Raw genomic sequence first — 24997 nt, 5'->3', positions numbered from 1 at the left:
AAATAAGCAAATATTCCATCAGCCAGACATAACCACTGTTAACTTCTTACTATGTCGCCTGCCAATTTTCAGTGACCAGATTAACAAATGGCATTTGGGAAACAAACAAGGAAGTATTGCCTACATTTACCGAGTGCTAGAATTATGTGGCAGACGTGTTCCAGGCACCATCTGGGGGTTATATCATTTATCCACACGCTAACCTTGTGAGGTAAACAAAGTTATCGGCTCCATTTCACCCATGAGGCAGTGACAGGGAGGTTAAGTATCTTTCCTAAATTCACATGGATGGAAAGTGGCAGAGCTCGGATTGGACTCTCTCTCTCTCTCTGGAATCTACACTTGCCTACTTCTCACACTGTCTCCCAAGGGTGGGGGCTCGCAAATGGGGTGTGTCGCTCCTCTCTGTTCAGGGGAACCCAGGGGCCACCAGCTTTAGCCGGGGAGAGTGACAGGCAGAGCAGGAGGTGTGCGTCAGAGCTGGTGTGTTGCAGAGCAGTTCCTGGGAAACTTGCCCATCGCTGCCCACCCTGGTGCATAGGTCATCAGGCCGGTGTCCCCAGCCACACCCTCTCGCTGCTGGCAGCTCACACTGCCCACAGCCACACGATGTTACTCAACAGGCAGGACAAAAGAAAGGCACAGGGAGGCGAAGAATGATGCTATAGAGAGAAGGGGAAACACGGGCATTTCACTTCCTGCCCTGAATAGGCTCGTTGTACCCAGCTCCCATTGGCTCAGGGCTGGGCCTACAAGGAACAGTTTGCGTAAACAGTTCCCCTGGAGGTCAGACCCTCATGAGGTCCAGCCAGAGAGGCAGCACTTGAAGAAGCAGAATGGAGCTTTTAATACTAGGGCATCTGCAATTGATTCCAAGAGGAGACTGCATATGACCGCTTCTCCTCTGTTTACACAGCTCGCTGCAGCTTCAGTTCTTACTGGCCCACGTGTGTGAGAACAGCTAGACAAACTCACAGCAAGAGGCCCTGTCTGGCTTTCTCAACCACTGAGTCAGGCAGCAGACTTGCATTTGTGGCCCTGGGATTGACCTGCCTTGGGGAAATGACTTCAACTCTCTCAGACTCAGTTTCTTTATCTTTAAAATGGGAATAAGAATAATTCCTGCTTTACCTGCTACAAAGGTGTTATGGGTTGAAGTGTGTCCCCCCCAAATTCTTACTTTGAAGTCCTAACCCCACTGCTCAGAAAGTGACTTTATTTGGAAATAGGTTTGTTGCAGATGTAATTAGTTAAGATGAGGTCATGCTGGAGTAGAGTGGACCCCTGATCCAATATGACTCATGGGTGTTCTTATAAAAAGGGGAGAGTTGGATACAGACATGCACACACAGGGAAAACACCATGTGAAGAGGAAAGCAGAGATTTGTAAGTCAAGGGACATCAAAGTTGGCTGGCAGGTCACCAGAAGCCAGGGGACAGGCTGGGAACAGATGCCCCCTCACAGCCCTCAGGAGCCAACCCAGGCGACACCTGGACTGCTCGCCTCCAGAACTGCGAGACAGTAAATTTCTGTTGTTTAAGCCGCCCTATTCACGGTATCTTGTGCCAGCAGTGCCAGCAAACTAATACAGGAGGGTTGCTTTAAGATCAAACGATGTAGTTGACAATGAATGTTGCATGATCCATAAAGGGCTACTCATATATTACTTTTTATTATTAAAAAAGCTGAGTTGGCCCTGGCTGGGTAGCTCAGTTGGTTAGAGTGTCATTCCCATATGGGAGGTTGCAGAGCGTGTGTGGGAGGCAACCAATCGATGTGTTTCTCTCACATTGATCCCCTGTCAGGGCACATACAGGAATCAAGGAATGAATGCATAAATAAGAGGAACAACAAATTGATGCTTCTCTAGCTCTCTCTCTCTCAAATCAATTAAAAAATTTTAAAAGAGCTTAATTGCACCTGCCTGATTAAATTTATTAGGAAAAGCTAATGACTTAAACCTGGAGAATAATCCAGCTGATAATAATAAAAATATCATAGTATTTTGATACATCAAAGTAGCAGGTCCCAGCCTTGGTGCTCAGGGTTCAGTGTGCATTTTCACATGTGTTTGAATCATCCAGTCCTGTTCTCTCCTTCCTCTCTCTGTTGTCCCTTCCCTGCGCCTGCTCACCCCATGCCTCCCCAGCATTAGTGCAACTCTCCCGTCAGGTATCCCCGCGCGCAGTCTGTCCACATTGCCAGGGTCAGCAGTGACTTCAGAATTTCTCTATGGCAGCAGCTTAGGGGCGACAGCCTAGTTGAAAGTGGGAAATGGGGTGATCACTGAGGCTTCCGGACCCAGCCTGCACAGTGCCAGTCCCAGCACCACCACTTACTAATTGTGGGACCTCAACTTCCGATCTTGTGAAGATTGAGTTAACCCATTTTACAAAATCACTTAGAAAAGTGCCGGGCACATAGGCAGCGTCTATAAGTATTGCTATTCTCATTCTTGCTTTTCTGCCATGGTTACCTAACAAGCACGTGCTTCTAACATAGTGCATGTTGCCTTGGTGGTGCTGATGGGTATTGTGGGGCCTACCCTGTGGGTTAGCTACTGAGCTGTTGGCAAGAATGATGACAACACTGATGATCACGGTAGTCCTGGTGATAGTCTGAAAACTCCCAGTGCCCTCCTGATTCCCTCATGATAAGACTCCACTCTGTGATGTAGCCCACAGGGTCTTTCAAAGGGGTTCTCGTCCTCTCTCTCCAGACTGTCTCTCCCCACACTTCCCCCGAGTCCCCCCTGGCCTCCTGCACTCCAGCCATGTTAATCACCATAGACCCACCACAGATATGCTGTCCCCCACCCTCTCCGTGGGGGGCTGGACAGCAAGGACACGGAGCAGATACCTGTACGCTCACCAGTAGGAATGGGACAGTGGAGGCTGGGAGCTCATCTCCCTCCCCGAGACCCACGCTTCCCCTGCTGTGGAGGCAGAACCCATCTGTCAGCAGGTTCCCTGTCTAAGCAGGATCACCTTGAGCTTTGTTCTGAACTGTTGTTCCCTCGGGGAACCGCTCCACTTGCAGAACCTTGGAAAGCGAAGCAGCAACTATCAGAGCAGCCAAATTAAATAATTCCTGCTGCTTATTAATTTTTTAAAACGATGAATAAAATATTTCACATCAGGTGTTCTTACACTGCTTTTTGGTTTTCACTTCCCCAGCATAATTTCCAATAACTATGCTACAGGAAATTTTTAATGCAAAACTAGGTCTTCTAACCACTGCATGGGCATTCACAGGGCACAGTTGTTACTCTGCACAGAAGGGCCCAGACGTGAGTCAGTGCTTCTGGAGGGTTTGTTCACGAAGCGAGTATTTGTTAGTGCTTACCACATGAAAGACACTGTGTGGGCAAAGGGGAGGAGACATAGGGAGGAAGTCAACAAGGGCCTGCCCTCAGGAATCACAGTGCAATTCAGGTAAAACACACGTGCACGCACACGCACACGCACACGCACGCACACGCATGCCACTGTAATAGCACAAGACAGAATGCGGTCGGGGCTTCAGTAAAGAGAGGAGCATGTTCTCACAGGAATTCAAAGTGCATTTCCATGAACTAGTTTCAAAGAAAGTAAAGAGGCTTTATCCAGGGATATATTTAGCGATTCGTGCTGCTCCCTCCTCTCTCTCCAAAGCGGACACACGGAGAACAGGGTTATGCTGCTGCCCTGGACGCATCAGGACCAAGCACCACACGGTAGTGCCCTGGGCTGGGAAGAGGTGCTTTCCAGGGACACAGAACTCAGAGCCACCGGGGAGGGACCAGCCTTGCACCCCGGACTCTGCCATATGAGTGGCCCTTCTCGCCTCCTTTTTGTGTCTTTCTGCAGCACTTGAAAGAAATGAGGTATTTCAGTTAAGAAATGGTATGTTGTGCTCCTGAAAAACCTCACATTCTATAAAATCGCACTATAAAGGTAACAGGGCTGACGGGAAAACAAGGTTAAGGTAAGGGCAGATCACTGAAACCCGTGTGACTCTGTAATGGGTCCCTAACGGAAACAGTAACTGGTACCTCGGGATAACTTGCACGGCCAAAGCAGGCAGTTCAGTAGGGCCAGAAGCCGCTCAGGGATGTTACACATGCACACAGCCCTGGCCGGGTGGCTCAGTTGGTTGAGCGCCGTCCTGTACACCAAAAAGTTGTGGGTTTGATCCCTGGTCGGGTGTGTACGGGAGGCAACTGATCAATGTTTCTCTCTCACATCAATATTTCTCTCTCTCTCCCTCAAATTAATAAAAACATATCCTCGGCTAAGGGTTAAAAAATGCACAGAAACAACTGAGCAGAAACTCTGACTTAGGGTGCTATGAGCCGGTGAAGTTGGGGTACAGAGGGAAGGACACCCCTGGGACGTGCAAGGCCAGGATGTGCTTCTCGGGGGAGAGCGCTCCAGAAGCAGGTGCTCATGTAAAATGGAAAGAAACAAAGAACTGAAAGCCGCACGGAGCCCTTCCCAGTGAAGCTGTCATTCTTCTCTGCTGTTTCAGCCCCCTTGCCTTGGGGAAGATGCATGTGAATCAACGCAACTTCCATATAACTGTCCTCATTCCCCCGTGTCCCAACCATGTATGAGCTAATCGGTGCTATAGAAACACACACTGCAGCAGACAGGCTGTTACCGGATTTCCAAGAAATAAACTGGGATAGGGATACCTATCTTTTAAGGACAAACTCTCGCTCTCCCCGAGGTCCATGAGGATGATAAAACAAAGACGCCAATGCTGATCGGGCACGTTGTGTGTGCTAGTGCTACATATGCATACAGTGTCTCATTCCTCCTTCATTCAGCAATGCTATGCGGAAGTATCACTATCATTGCCTTTTTACATGTGGGGAAACTGAGGCTTAGCCTAAATAACCGACCAAACTCTCACAGCTAGGAAGTGGGAGAGGAGAGCCAGGTCTCAAATCCAGGAGTCTAATGGACGAGCCTGTGCTCCTAAGAACCATACTTCTAGAAAAAGTCCCATGTGACAGGCAGGAGGCCAACAGTTCAGAAGGCTTCCCTCATCCGCATTCCTGCATAGCTCCCATAGCTCCTTGTTAGAAACAAGGGCTTCTGGGTCTGCTTCAGTACGGAGGGCACTCATTCTGGAAGACATAAGGCCTCTTTGTTCCATTCAAGCATGAATGGTTTCTACGGTCTCTAGTTCCTCCGTCTCAAATACTGACAGAACTGAGAGGTACCACATTCCTATAGATCATCCGCCTTCTTCCACTGTGTATCCCATAAAGGATTAACCCTCGGAAAACTAGATGACGTGAGCAAACGTGTGATTAATCTGAATAAGTTCTACTTTAAAATTAAATATACCAAGCAGAATATTTGAGTAAATCAAGTAAATGTTTGAAAAAAAAATCAGACATATTACTTTATTCGTAAACTGAAAAAGTGACTAGGTCTATAGAGGAATGCTGAGAGTGAAGACATTGATTTCAGCCTGTCCAAAAAGTTTCTCTCTCTATTTTTCCCCATAAAAGGAGAAAAGGCGGCATTATTTTTAAACACTATGTGGAACAGAGCATGTGTTCTGTAACCATTTTTTTTAATATCGATTAGTATGGGTTCTAGGTTTCTGAGACGCTTAGATTATTGTCTATTCAGTATTTTTTCCCCTGAAGAATCTTTCATTTTCTGTAGAGAATGTTTCCTCATCTCTACATGCCTCTCCTTTTTCTCTTTGTGTTGGTGAAATCAAGGCCAGCTTTGATCCAGGGGCAGGAGAACATGAGCATGAAGAGTAGTAACTGGAGGGTCAGGAAGAGATTGACAAGGAGATGCCATCTGGGCCTATTCTCCATCACTCTGCAAGGAATGAAGCCAGTAGGCGAAAGTTCTAGGAGGTTAGATTGAGCTTTATGTACAGAGAAACTTCCCAACAGAGCTCTCTGGTACTTGCCTGAGACCGAAGAGTTACGTCATTAGACGTGTGTGTACAAACAAGGGCTGAGAAACCACTTAGGGAGAGATGTGGGCAGGGGCGAGTTTCTGGGACCAGGTAAGGGTGGGACCGTTTTGAAAGTCCCTTTCTGATGCAGATAGTTGTATGATTCTGTACTGATCTTCCCTGAGGTTTCCTCTGGCCTTGCCCTCATCGTAGTTTGGTGTTCTGATATGGCGCCTAAAACCTTGGTTAATAACATAACAGTGATAGCTGATATTAACTGAGTACATGACCTCATTTATCTCATTCAATCCCCACAGCAACCCTATGAGATAGGTACTGCTATCTTTGCCTTATGGATGGGGAAACTGAGGCCTAATATTAAGTAACTTATCCAAGGGCTCACCCCCAGAGAAATTAGAGCAGGATTGGCCTTGGGTATGAGACTCCCTCGTCCATGGCTTTCATTATGATGCCGTATTTTATGTAAACCCAAAGCTTGGCAAAGCCCAGGATTCAGATCAGTTTCCAGGCTCATGTTCTGTGCCGCTGCCCCTGTGGAAGGACCACTCGCCCCATTATTCATTGATTGAAGAAGTCCATCTCTGTCAGGAGGGATCTTTTGTCTGAGACTCTGGAAGGAAAACTAGAAGGAGCGTCTCAGCTGGAAAAACACAGAATATTAATAAACAGACACCTTTCCCTGAACAGTATTTGAGTTTGCAGCAGAGCCATTCCATTATTTTCTTAAGCCTGCGCCGTCTATAACTGCTCCCCTGATGTCCATGCAGCACACACCGGCATTTCATCAGCCTCGTTCACTGTTGCCCAGAGGCACAAGCAAAGCGAGACAGAAGTCCATGCAAGGTGATTACTAGTCCTTTCCCTAATCATACCTGCATTTCCCCTTCCTCCTCATTCTCACTGCAGAGAAGAAAACATTTCCAGAAGATTCTTGCAGTGTAACATCCCGTTGTGTTTAATAACACACACGCTTCAAACCCTTTCTGAACCTCCCAGACGTGTCCGTGCTGTTAGAAGAGCCGGGTATCCCCTAAGCAGCCTGTGTGGTCTGGACTGAAACAGCCTAATTGTAAGTCTCCAAACTGGAGTTTAGGAGAGATTTCCAGGGGTGCTCACAGCACCTGCAGTGTGGTTTGGCTGCTAATTAGCACTTCCTTTTCAAATTGGCTGCTGTCACACACAGCCTCCTCCTACCTGTCTCACCTTGTCCCTCAGCCCTCCCCACCCGCCTCCTCAGGCCCTTAGGGGCACTGCTCAGTGACAGCCTGGTCATTTCTGGGTTGGACGAAACAAAAAGAAGGCACTGCTATCTCCCCACCCCCGCCCCCCCCATCAACTCCCCAGAGAGCCTGGAGTTTGATGGGAGCAGGGGGCTTGCACACCTGAGCAGCACTGCAATTCTCCCCATACCTGTGTCCAGATTAAACACTGCTTCTCCACAGGACTGTTGTAAGGGTCTAAAGAAACAAACTATTAATGTATAAATATTAGATATTATTTTGAATTGTAAATGTTGATTCTTATTTTTACCCCTTCGCCCTACCCCAAATTTAAATGACTTCTTACTGCTTACAGATTCAAGTTCAAACTAAGCCTAGAAGTTAAGACTCTCCCCAGATACCGCAAGCTGTCTGTCCAACGCTTCTCCCCTTCTGGAACCCTGTGTTCTGGTCAAACTGATCTGTGTTGTCCCCTGTCGCCCTCTGCCTAAACAGCCTTTCACCTCCTCTCTGGCCACCCAAAGCGGCCCATTCCAAGCCTGGCTTGGCTCCGACTTGCCTCTGACCTCACTCCTGAACCCAGCCAGGAGCATGCTCCTTCTCTGTCCTTCGTGGATGAAAGGGGTGGGGTTGGAAGGTGAATCTCAGAAGGCTGGGCTCCATGAGAGAGGAGAGCCAGGCACTGGGGTTTGGGATGGGCGCTGGGAAGCGGGAGCTGGAACTGAGAAGCTCTGATGGGGAAGGACAGGACAGGCTGTCTCTGGGGAGAGCACATCTCCATGATTCCTCTCTCCCCATCAGTCACCTTGATCTGGGCGGCAGGCAGATGGATGGCCTGCAGAGTTCCAGTGATCTGCAATCTAGATGACTCGGCAGCACCTGAAAGCACAGTGACTGCTGGACTTGTCACCCTTTTGGTGCCTATAGGAGGCCCGTGCTGTCACTGACCATGTTCAAAGATGTGCTTGGGCTGTCTCCTCTCAGGAAGCCTAGCCCTGGGTCAGTTCTGTGTATTCATCAATAAAGCTGGGAACAAGCACATGTCGCCTTCAGAGCTCTTCCCTACCAAAGCACCTATCCCTGTCTTAACAGTCTGATGCCTGTGTTCCCAAATGGGAGACAGGGTTCTATTTGTAGGCCCAAGGCTTCTGTCACTCACTCTCTTCACATCAGCGACACCAGAAAATCTCCCCACTGAAGAGCAGACCAGCAAATCTCGGAAACCACAGGAATGTGTCTGCAGTCTCCCAAGGTCCTACCCGGAGTCCATGGCAAACCCTCACCTGCTGGGACACACGTTCTCATCTTTTAGACGTGGGTGCATACAGTGGGTGCATAACAGCAACGAGCACATTTGTAACTTTTGAGTAGCCATTTATGGGAGAAATTCTCATTTATCTTCCTCCTTAAAGGAAAATAATATTTTATAAAACTGTGGTGTGTGAAATCTTGCTGACACTATGAATTATTACAAAATGCCTTGGAGAGTTGGAAATAGAAGACCTGGTTGGCTGGGGTCAAGAAGGGAACCTAGAGAAGGAATTAATTGATAACAGCTGTGTTTGAGTCCTTGCTGAACTTCAGCCATTTCAGTCATTACAAATGACTTTCACAATAGAGATATCCTTCTAAAAGAAAAAAGGAACTTTGCAGGGAATGAAAATTAAAATTTTTAGCAATAGTGCATAGAAATATCCTTAAAAGAAGTAATAATCTTACTAAAAATGTTTAAAATGCTGAATAAAATAAAACCACACACATTTTTGAACACTTGGTTTTGCTGGCAAGAAAAACAAGGAGATTTGCAGAGGCTAAAAGTGAAGCAAAAAACATGACTCTAGACAGATAAGAGGGAACTGAACACAGTGGCTGTCTACAAATTCCAGTGACAAAAGAGCCATCAGAATATCAGAGACACAGCCAAGGGGCCACCCAAGCTGGAGAATCGAATTGGAGAACCACATAAGCTAGAACCCTCCACTCCCCTAAAGGCACCAGCCAAGCCCAATCTTGGCTTACATTTAACCTCATTTGGTTTTAGTTCTGGGTGAGGAGAAGAATGCTCCCTGAGATTTGAGGTCTGAATTTACAATGCCTCCAGTCCTGAAGAACCCCAAACCAAAAATTAAGTCTAAAGGGTTCCTAGTTGGTAAAGTTCCAATGCTTAATAGAAGCAAAAGCAAAGAATCTCTGAAGAAATGCGTTCTCCACCCAGGCCTCAAAGGATTTCAGCAAAGAAACTTCCCCAAATACAAGCTTATAATAAGAAACCCCCAAGGGTACAAGAAAAAGGCACCATGAACAGAATAAATGAAAAGGCTTCAGATATTGAAACCATTAGATACAGAATATAAAATAAGCCTTCTTAATGTTAAAATAAATGAATAAAGGAATGGAAAGCTTGAATAAGGAACAAAAGATGAAAAAAACTGTCCAGATAAAGATTTGAAAAAGAGCCAAACAGAACATCTAAGAAATGAAAAATAAAGAATTGAAATTTAAAACTCAACCGGACACATTAACTAGTAGATTGGATACAACTGAAAGAGAGAATTGCTTAAGCAAAAGAGTTGAAATATTAAATATTAAAGAGAGGGTAAGACACACGAAGACCAAAATGAGAAATTTTAATATTTATATCTAATCAAAGGTCCAGAAAGACAGAATACAGAGTGAGAGAGAGGCAATAAATGAAGAGAAAAAGACTGAGTATTTTTTAGTATTTATGAAGTAATCCCAATCTTCAGATTCAGGAAGCTCAATGAATTATAAGTAGGTAAATAAAAAGAAAACTACAAGACACTTCATAGTGCAACTGAAGAAGAACAAAGCAAAAATCTTAAAAGCAGTGAGAGAGAGAAGACAGATTGCCTAGAAAAGAATGACAAGTAGACTAATAGCTTACTTTTCAAAGTAACAAGGGAAGCCAGAAAAATTATGGAATTATGTCTTCAAAGAAAAGGAAATTCGAGACATGGAGTATATCTATAGACCCCAGCAGGTATTATAGACTCTGATGTGACATGGAGAGAATACAGCCCCCACCATTAAGGCTTCATGCCCAATAGACTACTAGGTGATGCTATAAAAACTGAAGAGCAAATGTATAATTTCACCCTGGGGTAGAGTCAGCCTTAATGGCCATCCAAAGGATTTGTTTCAGGCATATTAACAACTTGGAGAAACAAGTCATGGACAAAGCTGTGCGGTCTAGAGGTCTAAGCCAGGGGTCCTCAAACTTTTTAAACAAGGGGCCAGTTCACTGTCCCTCAGACCGTTGGAGGGCTGGACTATAGTTTTAAAAAAAACTATGAACAAATTCCTATGCACACTGCACATATCTTATTTTGAAGTAAAAAACCAAAATGGGAACAAATACAATATTTGTATTTGCATGTGGCCCGCGGGCCGTAGTTTGAGGACCCCTGGTCTAAGCTATCAGGAACTTCAAGAGATAGACCAAAGAAAGCCTTGCTGACCAGCATAGTGTACCAGGCAGCACTGGGCGATCGATCCACTAGGCCAGTGGTCGGCAAACTGCGGCTCGGCAAACCGCGGCTCGAGAGCCATATACGGCTCTTTGGCCCCTTGAGTGTGGCTCTTCCACAAAATACCATGTGCGGGCGCGCGTACAGTGCGATTGAAACTTGGTGGCCCACGCGCAGAAGTCGGTTTTCGGCCTGGGCGAGTCTGTTTTGAAGAGGTACTGTTGATATTTGGCTCTGTTGACTAATGAGTTTGCCGACCAGGGCACTAGGCCAACTCAGCTTGCCCCACGGCATTAGAAAAGCAGGGATGGCAACCTGCCATTCCCATACCTGACCAACAGACTCACAAACAAGGGGACAGAGATAAAAGTTAAGGTTCAATGAACTCATCTAGAAATTTATAATCAGAAAACTAGAAAGAAGTGTTTTCTATTTTGACTTGTATATACTTTTTTTTTAAAAATGGCTTTGTATTTTTTTACTTTGAATTACATGCTAGCTGGTAGGGACATTGGTGGGTACCGCTGCCATTTTTTTTTAATGCTTAAGGCATTATTTCTGAATTTGAAGTCAGAAATATTTGAGGGTCAGTGAGGGAGCTACCTTCTTTACTTGGTGCCTTTCTTTATAATGTGTACAATTTCTGTTCCACAGTGCTGGCAAATGCACTAAAAATGTTAGTGTCCTCTCCTGCTACCAAGAGGCTAAGGCCCCATCCAGAACCAGGGTGATTGTGGATATAAAGTGTGATTTATTTCAAGGTCAGAGGGATGAAGGGTAGAGTTAGGGGAAGAAGGTCTCCCTTAGAGACACTTAGAGGCAGATTGTGTTACAGACCGAGACCCCCCGCTAGGCCTGAGAGCAGTGCCTCCTCACTTCTCCATTGTTCCAGAAACTGGTTACCTGTGCCTCTCATAACATACGGGGAAGAATAAGGCAAAAATCTTAAAGGCCGTAAGAGAGAAAAGAATGGAGATGAGAAAAGAACCAAGGCTGGTGCCCATGAAGCTGCACCAGCCACGTCAAATCTTGGCTTAGGTTTAAGAAGTTAGGATAAGAAGCTTTGTTAGTTTAATATTCATAATGTTTCTTAGTTTCCTCCTCCTTTATGGGTATATTTAGTCCAAAAGCAAGGACAGAAACAACTTTTCACCTCTCAGTCAAATATAGTCGTTCTGGCAGCTACCGGAGCTGAGAAAGCCAGGGAAGGCCAGAAAACAGTGGCATACAGACAGGCGCCCCGAGAAAAGGGGGGAGAATGAACCCTGGGCAGTGCCACTGTGGCATTTCCTGCAGGAAAGGCTGCTTTGTTGCTCTGGAGCGGTCTCTGGTTACAGGAACGCTCTTTCAAAACCAGGAAATGTGGTTTGACAAAGGCCATTCGTGTTAGTTCAGGGGTGAGCGGTCTGAAGGGCATATTTTGGGTTCCTGACTATTTGAGTTTCCGGGCTATGTCAATGGCTTGCTGGGACAATAGGGAAAATGACTGAAATTACACAGTCCCGTGGACTTGGAGGCATGCAGCCAGGGGACGGTTCTCTCCGTGTGGACTGTACCTGCAGGGACATCTCTAGGGGGCTGAGGCCCAGCTCCAGAAACTTGAGTCAGAGTCCTAACTGGTCACAGCTCCTGTCTTCTCTGCCTTAGCAGCATTAGAGGAGCAAGCTCTTTGTTAGAGTTTTCCAGTATGTTCCTTGCAATTTTATAATGCCCTGTTTCATTGGGGGCCGGGAGAGTGCAATGAATATAGTATGTTGCAAAAAAAAAAGAGAAAGCATTGGATAGGAGATGGGATACAGAGAATGAGAAGCGAAGTGTAGTGGATGGGGCCTTACCCTCCGTCTCCACTGCTCATGTCTGGGGTGGTGTCTGTCCAGATGTCAGGAGCACAGTGGTGAGACTCGGAGTGGTCCAGGCCCCAGAGCAGCCCTGTCTCTGCCCTGCCTCCAGGGCATTTGGCTGTCTCTTTGCCGACCCCTGTATATTTACGATGACTTGACTTTTACGAACAGACGACAGATGAGATGTGAGGATCTGAAAGATGACATGGCTTGTTCAGGGTGGATCAGTGTTTGCTCTTTCCCTGAGCCTGACTCGGAGGCTTCGTTTCCGCTTACATCATGAGAAACCTAAAAGGCTCGCTCTCACCCTTCCAGGCCATTGCACGTTGCAGCAATGTGTCTGCGGGGACGGGAGTGTCTTTTGTCGGCATGCTCACTCTGGGCAGCGCTTCCCACTGCAGGGCACAAAGCCACCAGGGTCCCATTTCATGTCACTTAAATTCCACCCAGTTACAGCGGCCAGCTAATTAAATGAACTCTGTGCTCTCACAGGAAGCAGCACTCTACCTTTCACCTCCTATCTTCCACTTCCCCCGGAGTATTACCTAATTCCTACCGACACCTAACACCTGCTAGAGGATGGGAGGTGCTGCGTGATGTCCAAATGCCTAGTCACTCCCCAGAGAATCAGTTACACTGACGACCATTAAGTAGCATGGGAGTGACAGGCAGCCCTGTTCAAGGCTTTGTCATGGGAAGGATTCCAGAGAGTGGGGTGGGGTGGGGTGGAAGCACCGAGGATTTAGTTGTGGCCCAGCCACTGCCTCACTGTACTCCCCCTGAACCTAACCTGTCCAACAGTTCCAGTCTCTGTCTCAGACATTTGGCTCTGGTGCCGGGAGAACAAATTCAAATTGGACTATATGTCTAGGTTCCTTACAAAGCGTGTGAGACGCTCCCGGAGGCACCTGCAACCTCACCTCAGGGTGAATCTCCTCCCTGTGCCAGACTAGCTTAGCTCGCCTCCAAGTTGTAAGCAAATTAGATGAACACCTATGAACTAGGAAGATAATAATACCCTGAAAGGATGAACTGATTAATAATTATAATAATGAGAGGGCAGTCATAATAATACACTGTGTTTATTTAGTATCTGTCACTTGAGGAATATGGGGTGAGCCACTGATGTCACCTCATGAACCCTCCCTTCGTGTTTATAAGAGAGAAAAGGGCAGAGACTCGTTACCAAAAAAAAGCCTATTTGGAGGAAGGTTAATCATGGAAGAATTCTGTAGAAGGGGAAGCTCTGAAAACTATGATGACTTTGGACAACAAAGATGAGCGGGCGTCCCGGGAAGGAGACTACCGGCCTGCTCTTCTCTCCTGGGCTCAGCCCTCCGTACTGCCCGGGCCCCCTCATTACTGTGCTTTCTTTCTGTTCATGCCCTCTGTTTTTCTGTAATTACTCCAGCCCCGGATGTATATAAATAAGTATTATGTTTAAAAGGATTACATTTTCATAACATTGGGTCAACCACAATCAAATAGATTTCCTTAACTTTAGGACTTTAATATGCTCATTGCATAGTGAATGTCCCAGGGGAGTATATACTAGGTTGAACCGTTTGAAATAATCATTTCTGTAGGTCAAAATCAATCAAATGTTGGCAATTTCATATGGTCCAACCAATTACTATTCAGGTCTTCCAATCTCGCTTGACTACAGAACTCTTGGAGAAAATACTGTTGCAGAGACGGTGTCCCTGAACTCACTTTGGGAAACAGTCTTAGATGCGTAAATACAGACTGTCAGGTGCTTGGGCCCATGATGTTCAGGTGCAACAGGATAATGGACTGAACAGAATGGGAGGCAGCAGATGGAGGGGTCCTGCCAGGCCCGGGGCGGAGATTCCAGGACTTCCCACCCCCATTGGAAGCACGGAGATGCACATCACTCTGTAGAGTTACACCTGTTGCAGTAGTAAGGCGCAAGGATGTTTTTAGCTATAAAATTGCTTTAAAATATTAAAAAAAAAAATCATACCAGTTGCTCCTTAAGCTTTGAGTCCATACCAGAATATGTCTGGGAAAATCCCAATGTACCCCCTCCTCTTCTTTGCAGCTGGGAGAATAGCATCAAGGAGCCGATGACCTCCCAGCTAGGACTTAGGTAAATTATGTTCCTCTGGCCACCTCATTGAGCTGGCTGGGGTCAGTTACCTAAGAGCTGGGTACCTCTACCTGCCCATCCAGATGAAGGGCCGGCCCACCCACTTAGTCCCAAAATCTACAGGCCTTTCCAGTCCCCAGTGGTTGCTTTGTAAAGTCTGCATTTAAGTTGGTTATGTGAAGTTTTGAACAGGATCCTATAGCAACACTATTTATAAATGATGATTGGATTTTCAGCAGGGCTTCAAAAACCTGTTCAATCCTAATGTTTCAGAAATATATTTATAATGGGAAAGGAAAATAGCAGAAAACATTGCTGTCATAACTACACAATGACAGCTGAGTGTGGAGGACACGGGCTTGTGTGGGCCTCTGGCTCTCATTTACGAAGCTGCGTCCATGGGAAAATGTCTTCCTCGTCTTGCTGAGGATGTTGCCCTGAGAGCACCTCAGCAGCTAGAGGTAGAGGGTGAGGTGGTCATTTCCAGGGGACCGCTCTGCCCAGGCTCAGGTAGAAGCTGCCCTGCGGGAGAGGCTCCCAGGCCAGCAGCTGTGTGGAGCTGCCTCTGCTCCCCAGGCCTGGGGGAAACCCCCCCCTGGAGGCCTGCTTCCTCTTCACCAAGGACGGGGGAGGGGAAACCAGGAGAGTGAGTCGTGTCATGGAAACTAAGAGAAGAACGTGTTTCAAGAAGGAGGGGGTGGGACATCTGTGTTGAATGCTGCTGTGAAAACAAGAACAGCGCCGTCAACATTAGATTTGACATTGACAGGAGCAATATCTCGGTATTGTGGGGACAAAATCCAACTAAAGTTGAGAGAGAATTATAATAGAAGAATGCATGATTTACAATGAGTGTCTGCTAAGTGCTTTATATGTATTAACACCCCTAATTCTTATACTGTTCTGATGTACATTCTAATAGCATTCCTATTGTACAGATGAGGAACATAGAGGGTAAATAACCTATTCAAGGCCGTCTGGCTAGAAAGCGGCAGAGCTGAGATTGCACCCAGGCAGCATGGCCTCAGTCTGTGCTGGGAACCTTAGCACCTCCCTCTCCCATGCCCAGGAAGATCAGAACTCAGACAGCTCTTTCAACAAGCAAGTGTGCTGAGAAGGAAGAGATGGGGAGGGAGCTGGAGAGGTTGTGGGGCTGAGAGAGGGTTATTCTTTTAAGATAGAAAACACTGACATATGGGTTGCATGTTGACGGGGATAATAGAGTAGCGAAAGAGAGATTGATGACGCTGGCCGGAGGAGGTGAGGTGGGGGGGAACCAGGACACAGAGGGGTCACCCTTTGATAGGAGCGAGGTTTGTCCTCTGGTGCCGGGAAGGGAGGCAGGGAAAAAGGGCCCAGATGAGGGCAGCAGGCAGTTTTGGAAGTGAACAGATGAAGGAGCACCTGTCTGCAGGCTCCTGCTTTCTCCGGATAAAGCAAGATGGTCACCTGAGACTGCGGTAGGGGAGGAAGAGAAGAGAGTTGTGAAATGGCCATGTGGGGGGTGGGGGATGGGGGGTAGTGGTGGAGAAGAGTGCATGAGCAGCTCATAGGAAGCTAAAAGAGACAATTTACGACCCTTGAATTTTATGGATGCTGTCTGTGTTTCTGAAATCTTTCATGGTTTTTATTCTCTGAAGATTTTTATTCAAAATCTGCAGAGAAAGAAAGAGGGAGAGTGCCTGTCTTCCCCGGCTCTGCGGCACGGGGAGCGGTAGGAAGGGATGTGCTAGTCAATCTGGAACATCCCAGGCGGATGGTTTGGGATTGTGGAGCGCTGCTACAAGGAGATACAACCTGCATTTCGTACCTGCAGGAACTTCATGCTTCTTCCTTTGTGTTCCTCAAGGCCCATCTGTTCCCTCCTGAGGACATTTCTTCAGGAGAAATGTGGACTGAGGAATGATCCTGGGTGAAATGTATCCCTCTATGGCAGTGGTTCTCAACCTCCCTAATGCCAAGACCCTTTAATACAGTTCCTCATGTTGTGGTGACCCCCAATTTCATTGTTACAAATTGAACATAATTAAAGCATAGTGATTAATCACAAAGACAATATGTAATTATATAGTGTTTTCCAATGGTCTTAGGCGACCCCTGTGAAAGGGTCATTCGACCTCCAAAGGGGTCACGACCCCCACGTTGAGAACCGCTGCTCTATGGCTTACATCCTGTGCTTCCCCTGAGGAGTCAGGGAGCCCAGAGAACGCTGCTACAAGGAGATACAACCTGCATTTCGTACCTGCAGGAACTTCATGCTTCTTCCTTTGTGCTCCTCAAGGCCCATCTGTTCCCTCCTGAGGACATTTCTTCAGGAGAAATGTGGACTGAGGAATGATCCCGGGTGAGATTTATCCCTCTATGGATTACATCCTCTGCTTCCCCTGAGGAGTCAGGGAGCCCAGAGAGAACGCTAATGCAGTTGACCCCCAACCCTTCGCTGTGCCCCTCAGTTTCCGATTCAGTGGGTCCGGAGGGTGGGCCTGAGAATGTGCATTTCTAACAGGCTCAGGTGATGCTCTCCTGCCTGCCAGGAGACTGCACTTTGAGTTTTGAGTGAGTTGCCACCTCAGTCAGCCAAAGATTTCCCCTTCTGTCACAGAACAAGGACTAGAAAGTCCTCTGAAATCCCTGAATTTGGACACACAGGTCCCTTAAACCCAGCCGCTCCTGTTGGACTTGTCATTCCTCTCCCTCCCACCAAGTCACTTTGTTGTTCTGTGAAAACAGTGGAAGGGAATAACTGAATAAGCAGAACTAACACATCAAGGCCAACTAGGTACAAGGTGCTGCCCTGAACTCTTTACATGTATTAAATTTAGTTTCCACAGCAACTCGAGGAGGGAGGTCCGATTAACCACATTTTACTGCGGAGGAAATGACGACTCAGGTTAAGTAACTTACTTGGGGTCAGCCCGCTGGGACGTGGAGAGCTGGGATAGGAACACAGGTCAGACTAACTCCATATCCACATGATCCCCACTTCTTCACATGTCACAGGTAAATGTGGATGGAGCTTTGGCCTCTCAGATTTAGGGAGCCTTGGTGTTTGGGTAAATCGTGGTCAGCTGGGGTCCAGCACAGTTTTGAGCTAGGTCACTGGGCAGTATGTGTAAGATCATTGACAGAGCTCTGTTCTGCCCACTTGTAACTACATGACCCTTGAGAAAGTTGCACAATGTATTTTAATTATCCCGGCCATAAGGTGAGTGGGTGTACTGACTTTCTGAAGTTTTCAGCTCTGAAAGTGTGTGAGTGTAAGTCTTAAATGTTTCTGGAATGGATTGCCCCCCTCCGGATCCCTGCTGCCGTTCTCACTGTCAGGTCCTTATCATTCCTTGCATTTCTGACTGCAGTTGTTTTCCTGCTGCTCTCCTTGCCTCCTGGCTCACGGTCCTCATAGCCATTCTCCACACTGCCTCCGAGTGACCCACCAAAGGTGAAAACCACCAGGATTCCCTTGCTTGAGAGCCTTCGGAGGTCCCTTATCACCCATACGTCTTGTAAACAAAGTCTAGCACCACCTGGCTCGGCTTCTTCAGCCTCATCTTGGCACTCCCTGCCTGGAACTTCATGCTCTCATGATGACACGGAGGACTTGTAGCTTTCTAACTTCCCATGGTAGTTCATGAGTTTTATTCTGTTATCCTATCCTATCCTATCCTATCCTATCCTATCCTACTCTGTCCCACTCCTTGACCTGTAGTATCCTTCCCACCCTTCTTTATCTGGATCCCGCCAACTCATCTTTGAAACTTAGCCCAGCCCTCAACTGGCTCAGGAAACCTTCTCAAAAGCCTCAAGTTAGGGAAATTGCATCCTGCCCCGATTGTCTCATGATTTATGAGCCGTACTATGGAATTATCTGCTTAGTAGCCTTTCTCCCCATTAGCCTATAATCTTGTCAATGTCTTAATCATCTTTGCCCTAGTATCTAGTGCAATGCCCAGCACATAGTAGGTGCTCAGTTAATGTTGTTTACTAGAATGTAACCCCTTCAGAGCAGAGATCATGACTCTTGCACCCTGGGACTCCTAGCAGCTACTCAACAAGTGTTCCCTGGGAGGTGCTGTGCCCTCTGACAGCCATGAGGAAAGGGGGAGTATAGTGTTGACCACACAGCTCATAATTGTACCACAAAGGTCAGGCACAGCGGAAACGGCCCTCCAGCATTCCACCCCTGAGCGGCATGCACAGGAGCATGAGATCTGGAGGTAGTGAGCTCTCTAGTGATTATTTAAGAGAACGATCCACTGGGTCTGCAGAACATGCAGGCCCTCTCATGAGCTCTCCTCCACCACCAATGGTCCCCATCACCTCGACAATAAGTATTGCTCTGGATTAAGGAAATTATGGCAAAGACTGAGGGTTTGTTAGGGTCAAGAGTGGATACCAGGTTCCCGCAGGGGCGCTCCACCTGCTTCCCTGGGACGAGATTTCTTGACCCTGCTTCCCACCAAGCCTGCCCATGGACCCTCTTCCTGGGGGCCTCTTTGCACAAGGGATCTGCTGCCCCTGTGGCTTATCTCTGCCTTTCAACTATAGAGCCTGAATAGCAGACCTAGGGACAAGAGGATGAGCCTCTGTCCATTCCAGTGGTCTCCTAATCTTCCTGCAAAACCAGCCAGGCTGGTTGCAATGTGTTATTAGAAAGCCCACATATCTGTCCCTGGAACAACAGCCGCTTGTTGAAGGGGCGTGTTTCACATCCATGAGACTGTGGTTTAGTGTAGAGGGAAGGCGCTGGGATGGGCAGGGAGGGGGCGAGCAGGGCACCCGGGAGAGAGCTTGGGTTTCAGAGTTCAGTAGAGTGGATTTCAAAGCTGCCCTGCCTCTTACAGGCTGTGTGGCCTTGAGCACATGACTTAACGTCTCTGAGTGATAATTAACCCTCACAGGCTGTTGTGAGGGTTGAAGGAGGCTACTGTAAGGCATCTAGCCCAGGGCATGGAGATAGAAGTACTGGCACAGCACTGGCTCCTCTGACGTGGGTGCTTTTGGGGACATTCTTGCTGGTAGGAGAGTCCAAATGACCCCCCCCCCACACACACACACACCTGCTGCTTCTCCAGTGAGTGGTATACTTGCAGGGCACAGAGAGGGGAGTGCTGCCCCCCAGCCCTGCCCACCACACGGCCCCCCCCAGCACCTGCTGCAGGACTGGCCACTTCAGGTGGACACAGTGAGGGAGCTGACCTTTTGTTTTAAGAGAGAATTTTCTAGGCTGCCTCTGGGAAGCAGTGTTCTCTCAGTCTCTTCACAGACTTTTCTGTGAATCTGAGGTTTTCTCTCCTCCCTCCCTTTTTCTTCCTTTCACTGGAAAAGACACAAAAGACCCCTAGAACAGCGGTTCTCAACCTGTGGGTCGCTACCCCTTTGGGGGTCGAACGACCCTTTCACAGGGGTCGCCTAAGACCATCGGAAAACACATATATAATTACATATTGTTTTTTGTGATTAATCACTATGCTTTAATTATGTTCAATTTGTAACAATGAAATTGGGGGTCACCACAACATGAGGAACTGTATTAAAGGGTCGTGGCATTAGGAAGGTTGAGAACCACTGGCCTAGAACCAACGAGCACCAGCCTTCCTACACCCCAGCAGGAGTTGGGACGACATGGAATCACCACGTTTCAGGAAAGCCCTTCCTTCACTTTCCTTCTCTTTCTTCCCAGAAAGGGGAACAGAGGCCACTAGAGGTGGCTGGGGCATGGGAGCCACAGACAAGGGATGGGGCTTCCTTCATCCTTCCCCTCCGGGGAGCTAGGCTGGGCCCTTGAATCCTCCTCCTCCGGTCCACGTGGGCTCTCCACCCTCAGCTCTGCAGCTCCGCCTGCACAGCAGCATTGTACACGCCCACTCCTCCTCTCCTGCTGCTTTCTCATCACCCCTAACCGCGTCCCAGCCCCAGGGTGGGCTGGCTCTGACCTCCTACAAAGGCCTTTTTCTCAGCAGCAGCAGCAACAGAGTCCCCTCTCCAAGGAGCCCCCAGGAAGACCAGAGACCCCATCCTGGAGCGGGGAGTGGAGGAGGGCTGGTGTGAATTCCTCAGCCGTGCAGGGACATCACACCCAGAGAAGCGGCAAAGCTTATGCAGCCCGTCCTTCATCCTGCACCCTACACCTCCCCCATCATCAGCCATCGATTCCCTTCCTTCCCACCGAGCATCCATGCCATCCCGCTCGATGCCCCCTCAAGAGCCTCAGTGCCCCCAGAAGGGCCAGCCGGGCACACACACTCCTCGGTCCAGAGCTGTCCCAGCAGGTGTCAGCCCTTCATGGCAGAAAACCAACCCTCCCTGAACGGGTGCCCCAAGTGCCTGGGGTGTAATGTTAAGTCAAGTTCAGTTAGGTTTTTTTTTTTTTAATATATTTTTTAATTGATTTTTTACAGAGAGGAAGGGAGAGAGATAGAGAGTTAGAAACATCGATGCGAGAGAAACATCGATCAGCTGCCTCCTGCACATCTCCCACTGGGGATGTGCCCGCAACCCAGGTACATGCCCTTGACCGGAATCGAACCCGGGACCTTTCAGTCCGCAGGCCGACGCTCTATCCACTGAGCCAAACCGGTTTTGGCTTCAGTTAGGTTTTTGTCCAGCAGGCTCCTGTCAGCCCAGTGCTGGATCAGATAAGGATACATACAGATGCTGGGGTGTAATGTTAAGTCAAGTTCAGTTAGGTTTTTGTCCAGCCAGGCTCCTGTCAGCCCAGTGCTGGATCAGATAAGGGTACAGATGGGGACCTATGGGGCAGCCCGGCCGTCTCAGCACCCCCCAAAGCCCCACCCCTGCCCCCTTCACCTGTAGAGACAGAGAAGTGTGCACTACCTCCAGAAGATGATCTGCCCCAGGGACGCCATGGCGAGGGGAGGGTCCCTTCCCCGGTGCTGGTGCTGGGAGAGTGCCGCTGCCTCTGCCCTCCTGGTGTGTGACTCACAGCCAGCGGGGCGCTGGTCTTAAATAATGAGCTCAGGCCGGGAGTGTGCGTGCAGCGGTGGAGGCTCAGGTATGAGGAAGCAGCGCTGCTGTGCAGCCGTCCCTGCAGGCACGGAGGCTGCTGCTCCCAGCCGCCAGGGAGGCCAGGCCTGCGGAGCTGCCTTTCCAGGCCTTGACCTGTGACAGCAAAGCTTCCCAGACCCCCTGCTTCAGGGCTGGTATTCGGCACAGGCCAGGTCCTCCTGACCCTCTGGGGGGAAGCGCCAGGGATGGAGATTTAATCTCCAAGTGAGAAAGCTCTGGGACCACTCAAGGAGTCAGGGCCATGCCGAGAAGCTGGAGGCTGGCGTCCCCAGGCCGGCTGGGTCCCCACGCGGGGCCTCTCGTGGAGGAGGGTCGTGCTGAGGGACCTCAGGAAGGTTGGGGGTCAGAAACGATGAATGCTGAGTTTGTCCCCCAAGACTGAGCTCGCCTCGGGCACAGAGACTGCCCAGCTGGTTTTATTCAGTGAAAGGGTGGTGGGGCCTGCCCTGCTCACCTCACAGCTATCTTGAGACTCCAGAAAGACACTGAATGTGCGCTGCACAGGAGCTGTTGCTGTCGGGTTAGGTTAGAACGGCTCGTCTGTGACATCCCCAGCACCCAGACTTCCAGCGGGGACATTCTTGAGGCATAAAGCTGGCTCCCTTCGTATTGTTCCTCCCCCCGCCTCCCCCTGCATCCCCTGGAGGAAGCGGACCCGGGTAGTAAACCTCCACCGACTGGCTAACCTGCTTGGAAAACGGCTGCTTCACATGCCACAGTGCCCCAGTCCCAAACCTGAACGTCGTCACCCTCTACTGTCTCTTCCCCTCGCCCTGACATCTCCATGCTCCCCAAGTCTCCTGATTCTTCCTCCTCGTATTGGTTTGCTCTGGCTCCCATAACAGAGTCCGGCAGACTGGGTACCTTAAACAACAGAAAGTTATTTCCTCACGGTTCTGGAGGCTGGAAGTCCAAGATGACAGTGTTGGCAGGATCAGTTTCTCCTGAGGCCTCTTTGCTTGGCTGGTAGACGGCCCTCTTTCCCGTGTTGTCACGTGGTCTTCCTCCTGTATGTCTCTGTGTCCAAATCTTATAAGCAGAGCAGTTATATAGCATCAGAGCCCACCCTAATGATCTTCACCTTAATCACCTCCTTAAAGACTGTCTCCAGTACAGCCACAGTGTGAGGTACTGGCGGTGAGAACTTCAACATAAGAATTTTTTCAGAGGAGGACACAATTCTGCCCATAACACTCCTTTATGCCTCCCAAAGCCACCCCCTTCTCTCTGTCCCCACTAGTACCACCTAAATTCAATCTCTCATCATTTCCCATTTGAAGTGAATTATTAACGAGTCTCCTATTTCATTGTCCTGCTCCCAGTCTGCCCCTACATGTGTCAGTCTACCCACTTCTGCTGGAACGATCTTTCTAAAATGCAAATCTGATCAGTCGGACCACTTCCCAGGTTAAAGTGAGCGGTGGTTCTCCAGCGCCTGTGGCCTGGCCTCTGCCTACCTCTCCCGATTTCACTCTCCCCCTTCTCCCCCTGTATCCCAGGCATGCTGAGCTGCTGTATGTTTCTCCCAAACATCACTCTCTGCCAAGCCGGTCTGCCTTTGTTCATGTTCTGTCTGCCTCAAATTCATTGCTCACCCATTTCTGGTTTTATGTAAATTCTATGGGAAACCTTTCGCCACCACTTCCACCTGACAGGTGCTACACTCTGGGCTCCCATGCGAACCGCGTGCCTACTTCTGTGTTCCTACATGGTGCTTGTTGACTTGTCCAACCAACCCCTTCACTAGACACTCTTTAGCAATAGAAAGGCATCTTATTCGTTTTTGTATTTCACACCATAAGGCATGCACGGAGTAAGGGATCGTTAACATGTTTGTTGAATAAATGCACATTTTTCTTTCATAGCACACCATAATAGTCCTATTTCCTGTTGATGCATCTATCTCATCACTAGGCTGTGAGCTCCTAGAGGATAAAAACTATGCCTCATTCATCTTCGTGTCACCAAGTCCTAGCACCATGCCAGATACACAAAAATGACTTGGTAATGTTTGATGGATGGGCGAGCAGGGATCAACTTGGAGTGTAATCCATCAAACCCTTGTAAGCTGAGACATCTCGGAAACTGGATTGAGGCTATTAGATGCAGGAGAGAACAAGTTGCATATGAGATAGAGAAACAATTTAGGGCTAGAACAAAAAGTAAAGCAGATGTGTGAAACATACAAAATCTGTTTTCTCTTTGTCTTGGGGGAAGGGGCGGGTGGAGAGAGAGAGAGAGAGAGAGAGAGAGAGAGAGAGGGAAAGGAAGGAATGAAGGATGGATGAAGGAAAGGGAGAGACTAAGTTAATGTTATCTGGAACCAAAAGGTCTTCTCATGAATTTTTAAAAAATGATTTAAACAGCCCACTCACCTGGAGCTCTATGTTCTCCTTGAATGTCTGTGCATTCCCCCGTGCACCAGCCTAAAGTTTCCCCCGTAGCCTATCCTGGCTGATAGAAGAGCGTCTGTTTACGTGTGGAGCTTTGTACTTTTCACAAAAGGCCAGGGAGCTCATGTGATCCTTTCCATAACCCTATGGGTTGTGTTTTACAAATGGGAAACTGAGCCTCAGAGATGAAGGGATTAGTTCAAGGTCAATGATTTCAGTTTCCCCAGACCTACTTGCCTGTGTGTACAGACGGGAGCATAGTAATGAAAATAACAAAGATCTCACCAGCTCTTGAACCTACCTCCTAAGGTAGAACCTCCGGCTGTCGGCACTTTTACCTTTGAGGGTCTCAGGACAGTTTACAAAGGTTCTCAGAAAAGCAAACTGGAAGATTCTTTACACTGAAGGCTCCCAAGGAATCATGCCTTTGTGTCTGTACTAAGCCTTTGTGCAGTCCCCTCCCACACTGACTCTGGGCTTGACCTTGGGACATGAGCAAGTGTGATGTAAACAGAGGCCTGAAAAGGACATGTGCACGTGGGCTTTGTCCTCTCTGGCTGCTGAGGACTCTTCCACCACCTTGTGATAAAGCGTGTGGAGCAGAGATGAGTGTCCTGAGTGTCCCCTCCATAACCAGGCCCTTGGCCACCTGACAGCTAACTGCAGCCACGTGAATGACCTTGGGTGAATGGAAGAACCACCCAGCTGAGCCCAGCCCAAATTACTGACCAGCATAATCATGGGCAAGTAAACTGATTGTTGCTTTGAGCCACTACTTTGGGGTGTTGGTTACATAAACAATAGATACACTGTCCTTTCATTTTACTCTGCTCCAAGTTTCTCTCTGAGGGTCACTGCCTCTGAAGTCACTTCAGATGAGACCTCACATTACTACCATTGCTGGGAGCCTCTACGTGAACCCTAGTACCTGTAGCAAAAGTGTTCTCTTGCTTCCAGATTGGAATGGTGTTCCATGGAGCTCCCAGC

The 24997-nt window shown here is 48.3% G+C and overlaps 1 protein-coding gene across 2 annotated transcripts in view; it reads right to left on the bottom strand.

Annotated features, from left to right (window-relative positions):
* VTCN1 (V-set domain containing T cell activation inhibitor 1) overlaps positions 1 to 21516 on the bottom strand; it is a 34671-nt gene extending 13155 nt beyond the window's left edge. For both annotated transcript variants that reach the window (XM_014534527.1, XM_014534528.1), the window contains exon 1: positions 21426 to 21516. In XM_014534527.1, the coding sequence (XP_014390013.1) occupies positions 21426 to 21457 (32 nt within the window). In that variant the 5' untranslated portion in view covers positions 21458 to 21516. The remainder of the gene's footprint in view (positions 1 to 21425) is intronic.
* Between the last annotated feature and the right edge of the window lie 3481 nt (positions 21517 to 24997).

The sequence above is a fragment of the Myotis brandtii genome, unplaced genomic scaffold (assembly GCF_000412655.1).
Source record: "Myotis brandtii unplaced genomic scaffold, ASM41265v1 scaffold131, whole genome shotgun sequence".
NCBI classification, from domain to species: domain Eukaryota; kingdom Metazoa; phylum Chordata; class Mammalia; order Chiroptera; family Vespertilionidae; genus Myotis; species Myotis brandtii.
Note: the sequence above shows the minus strand (reverse complement) of the source record. Positions and strands in the feature narration are given on the sequence as shown.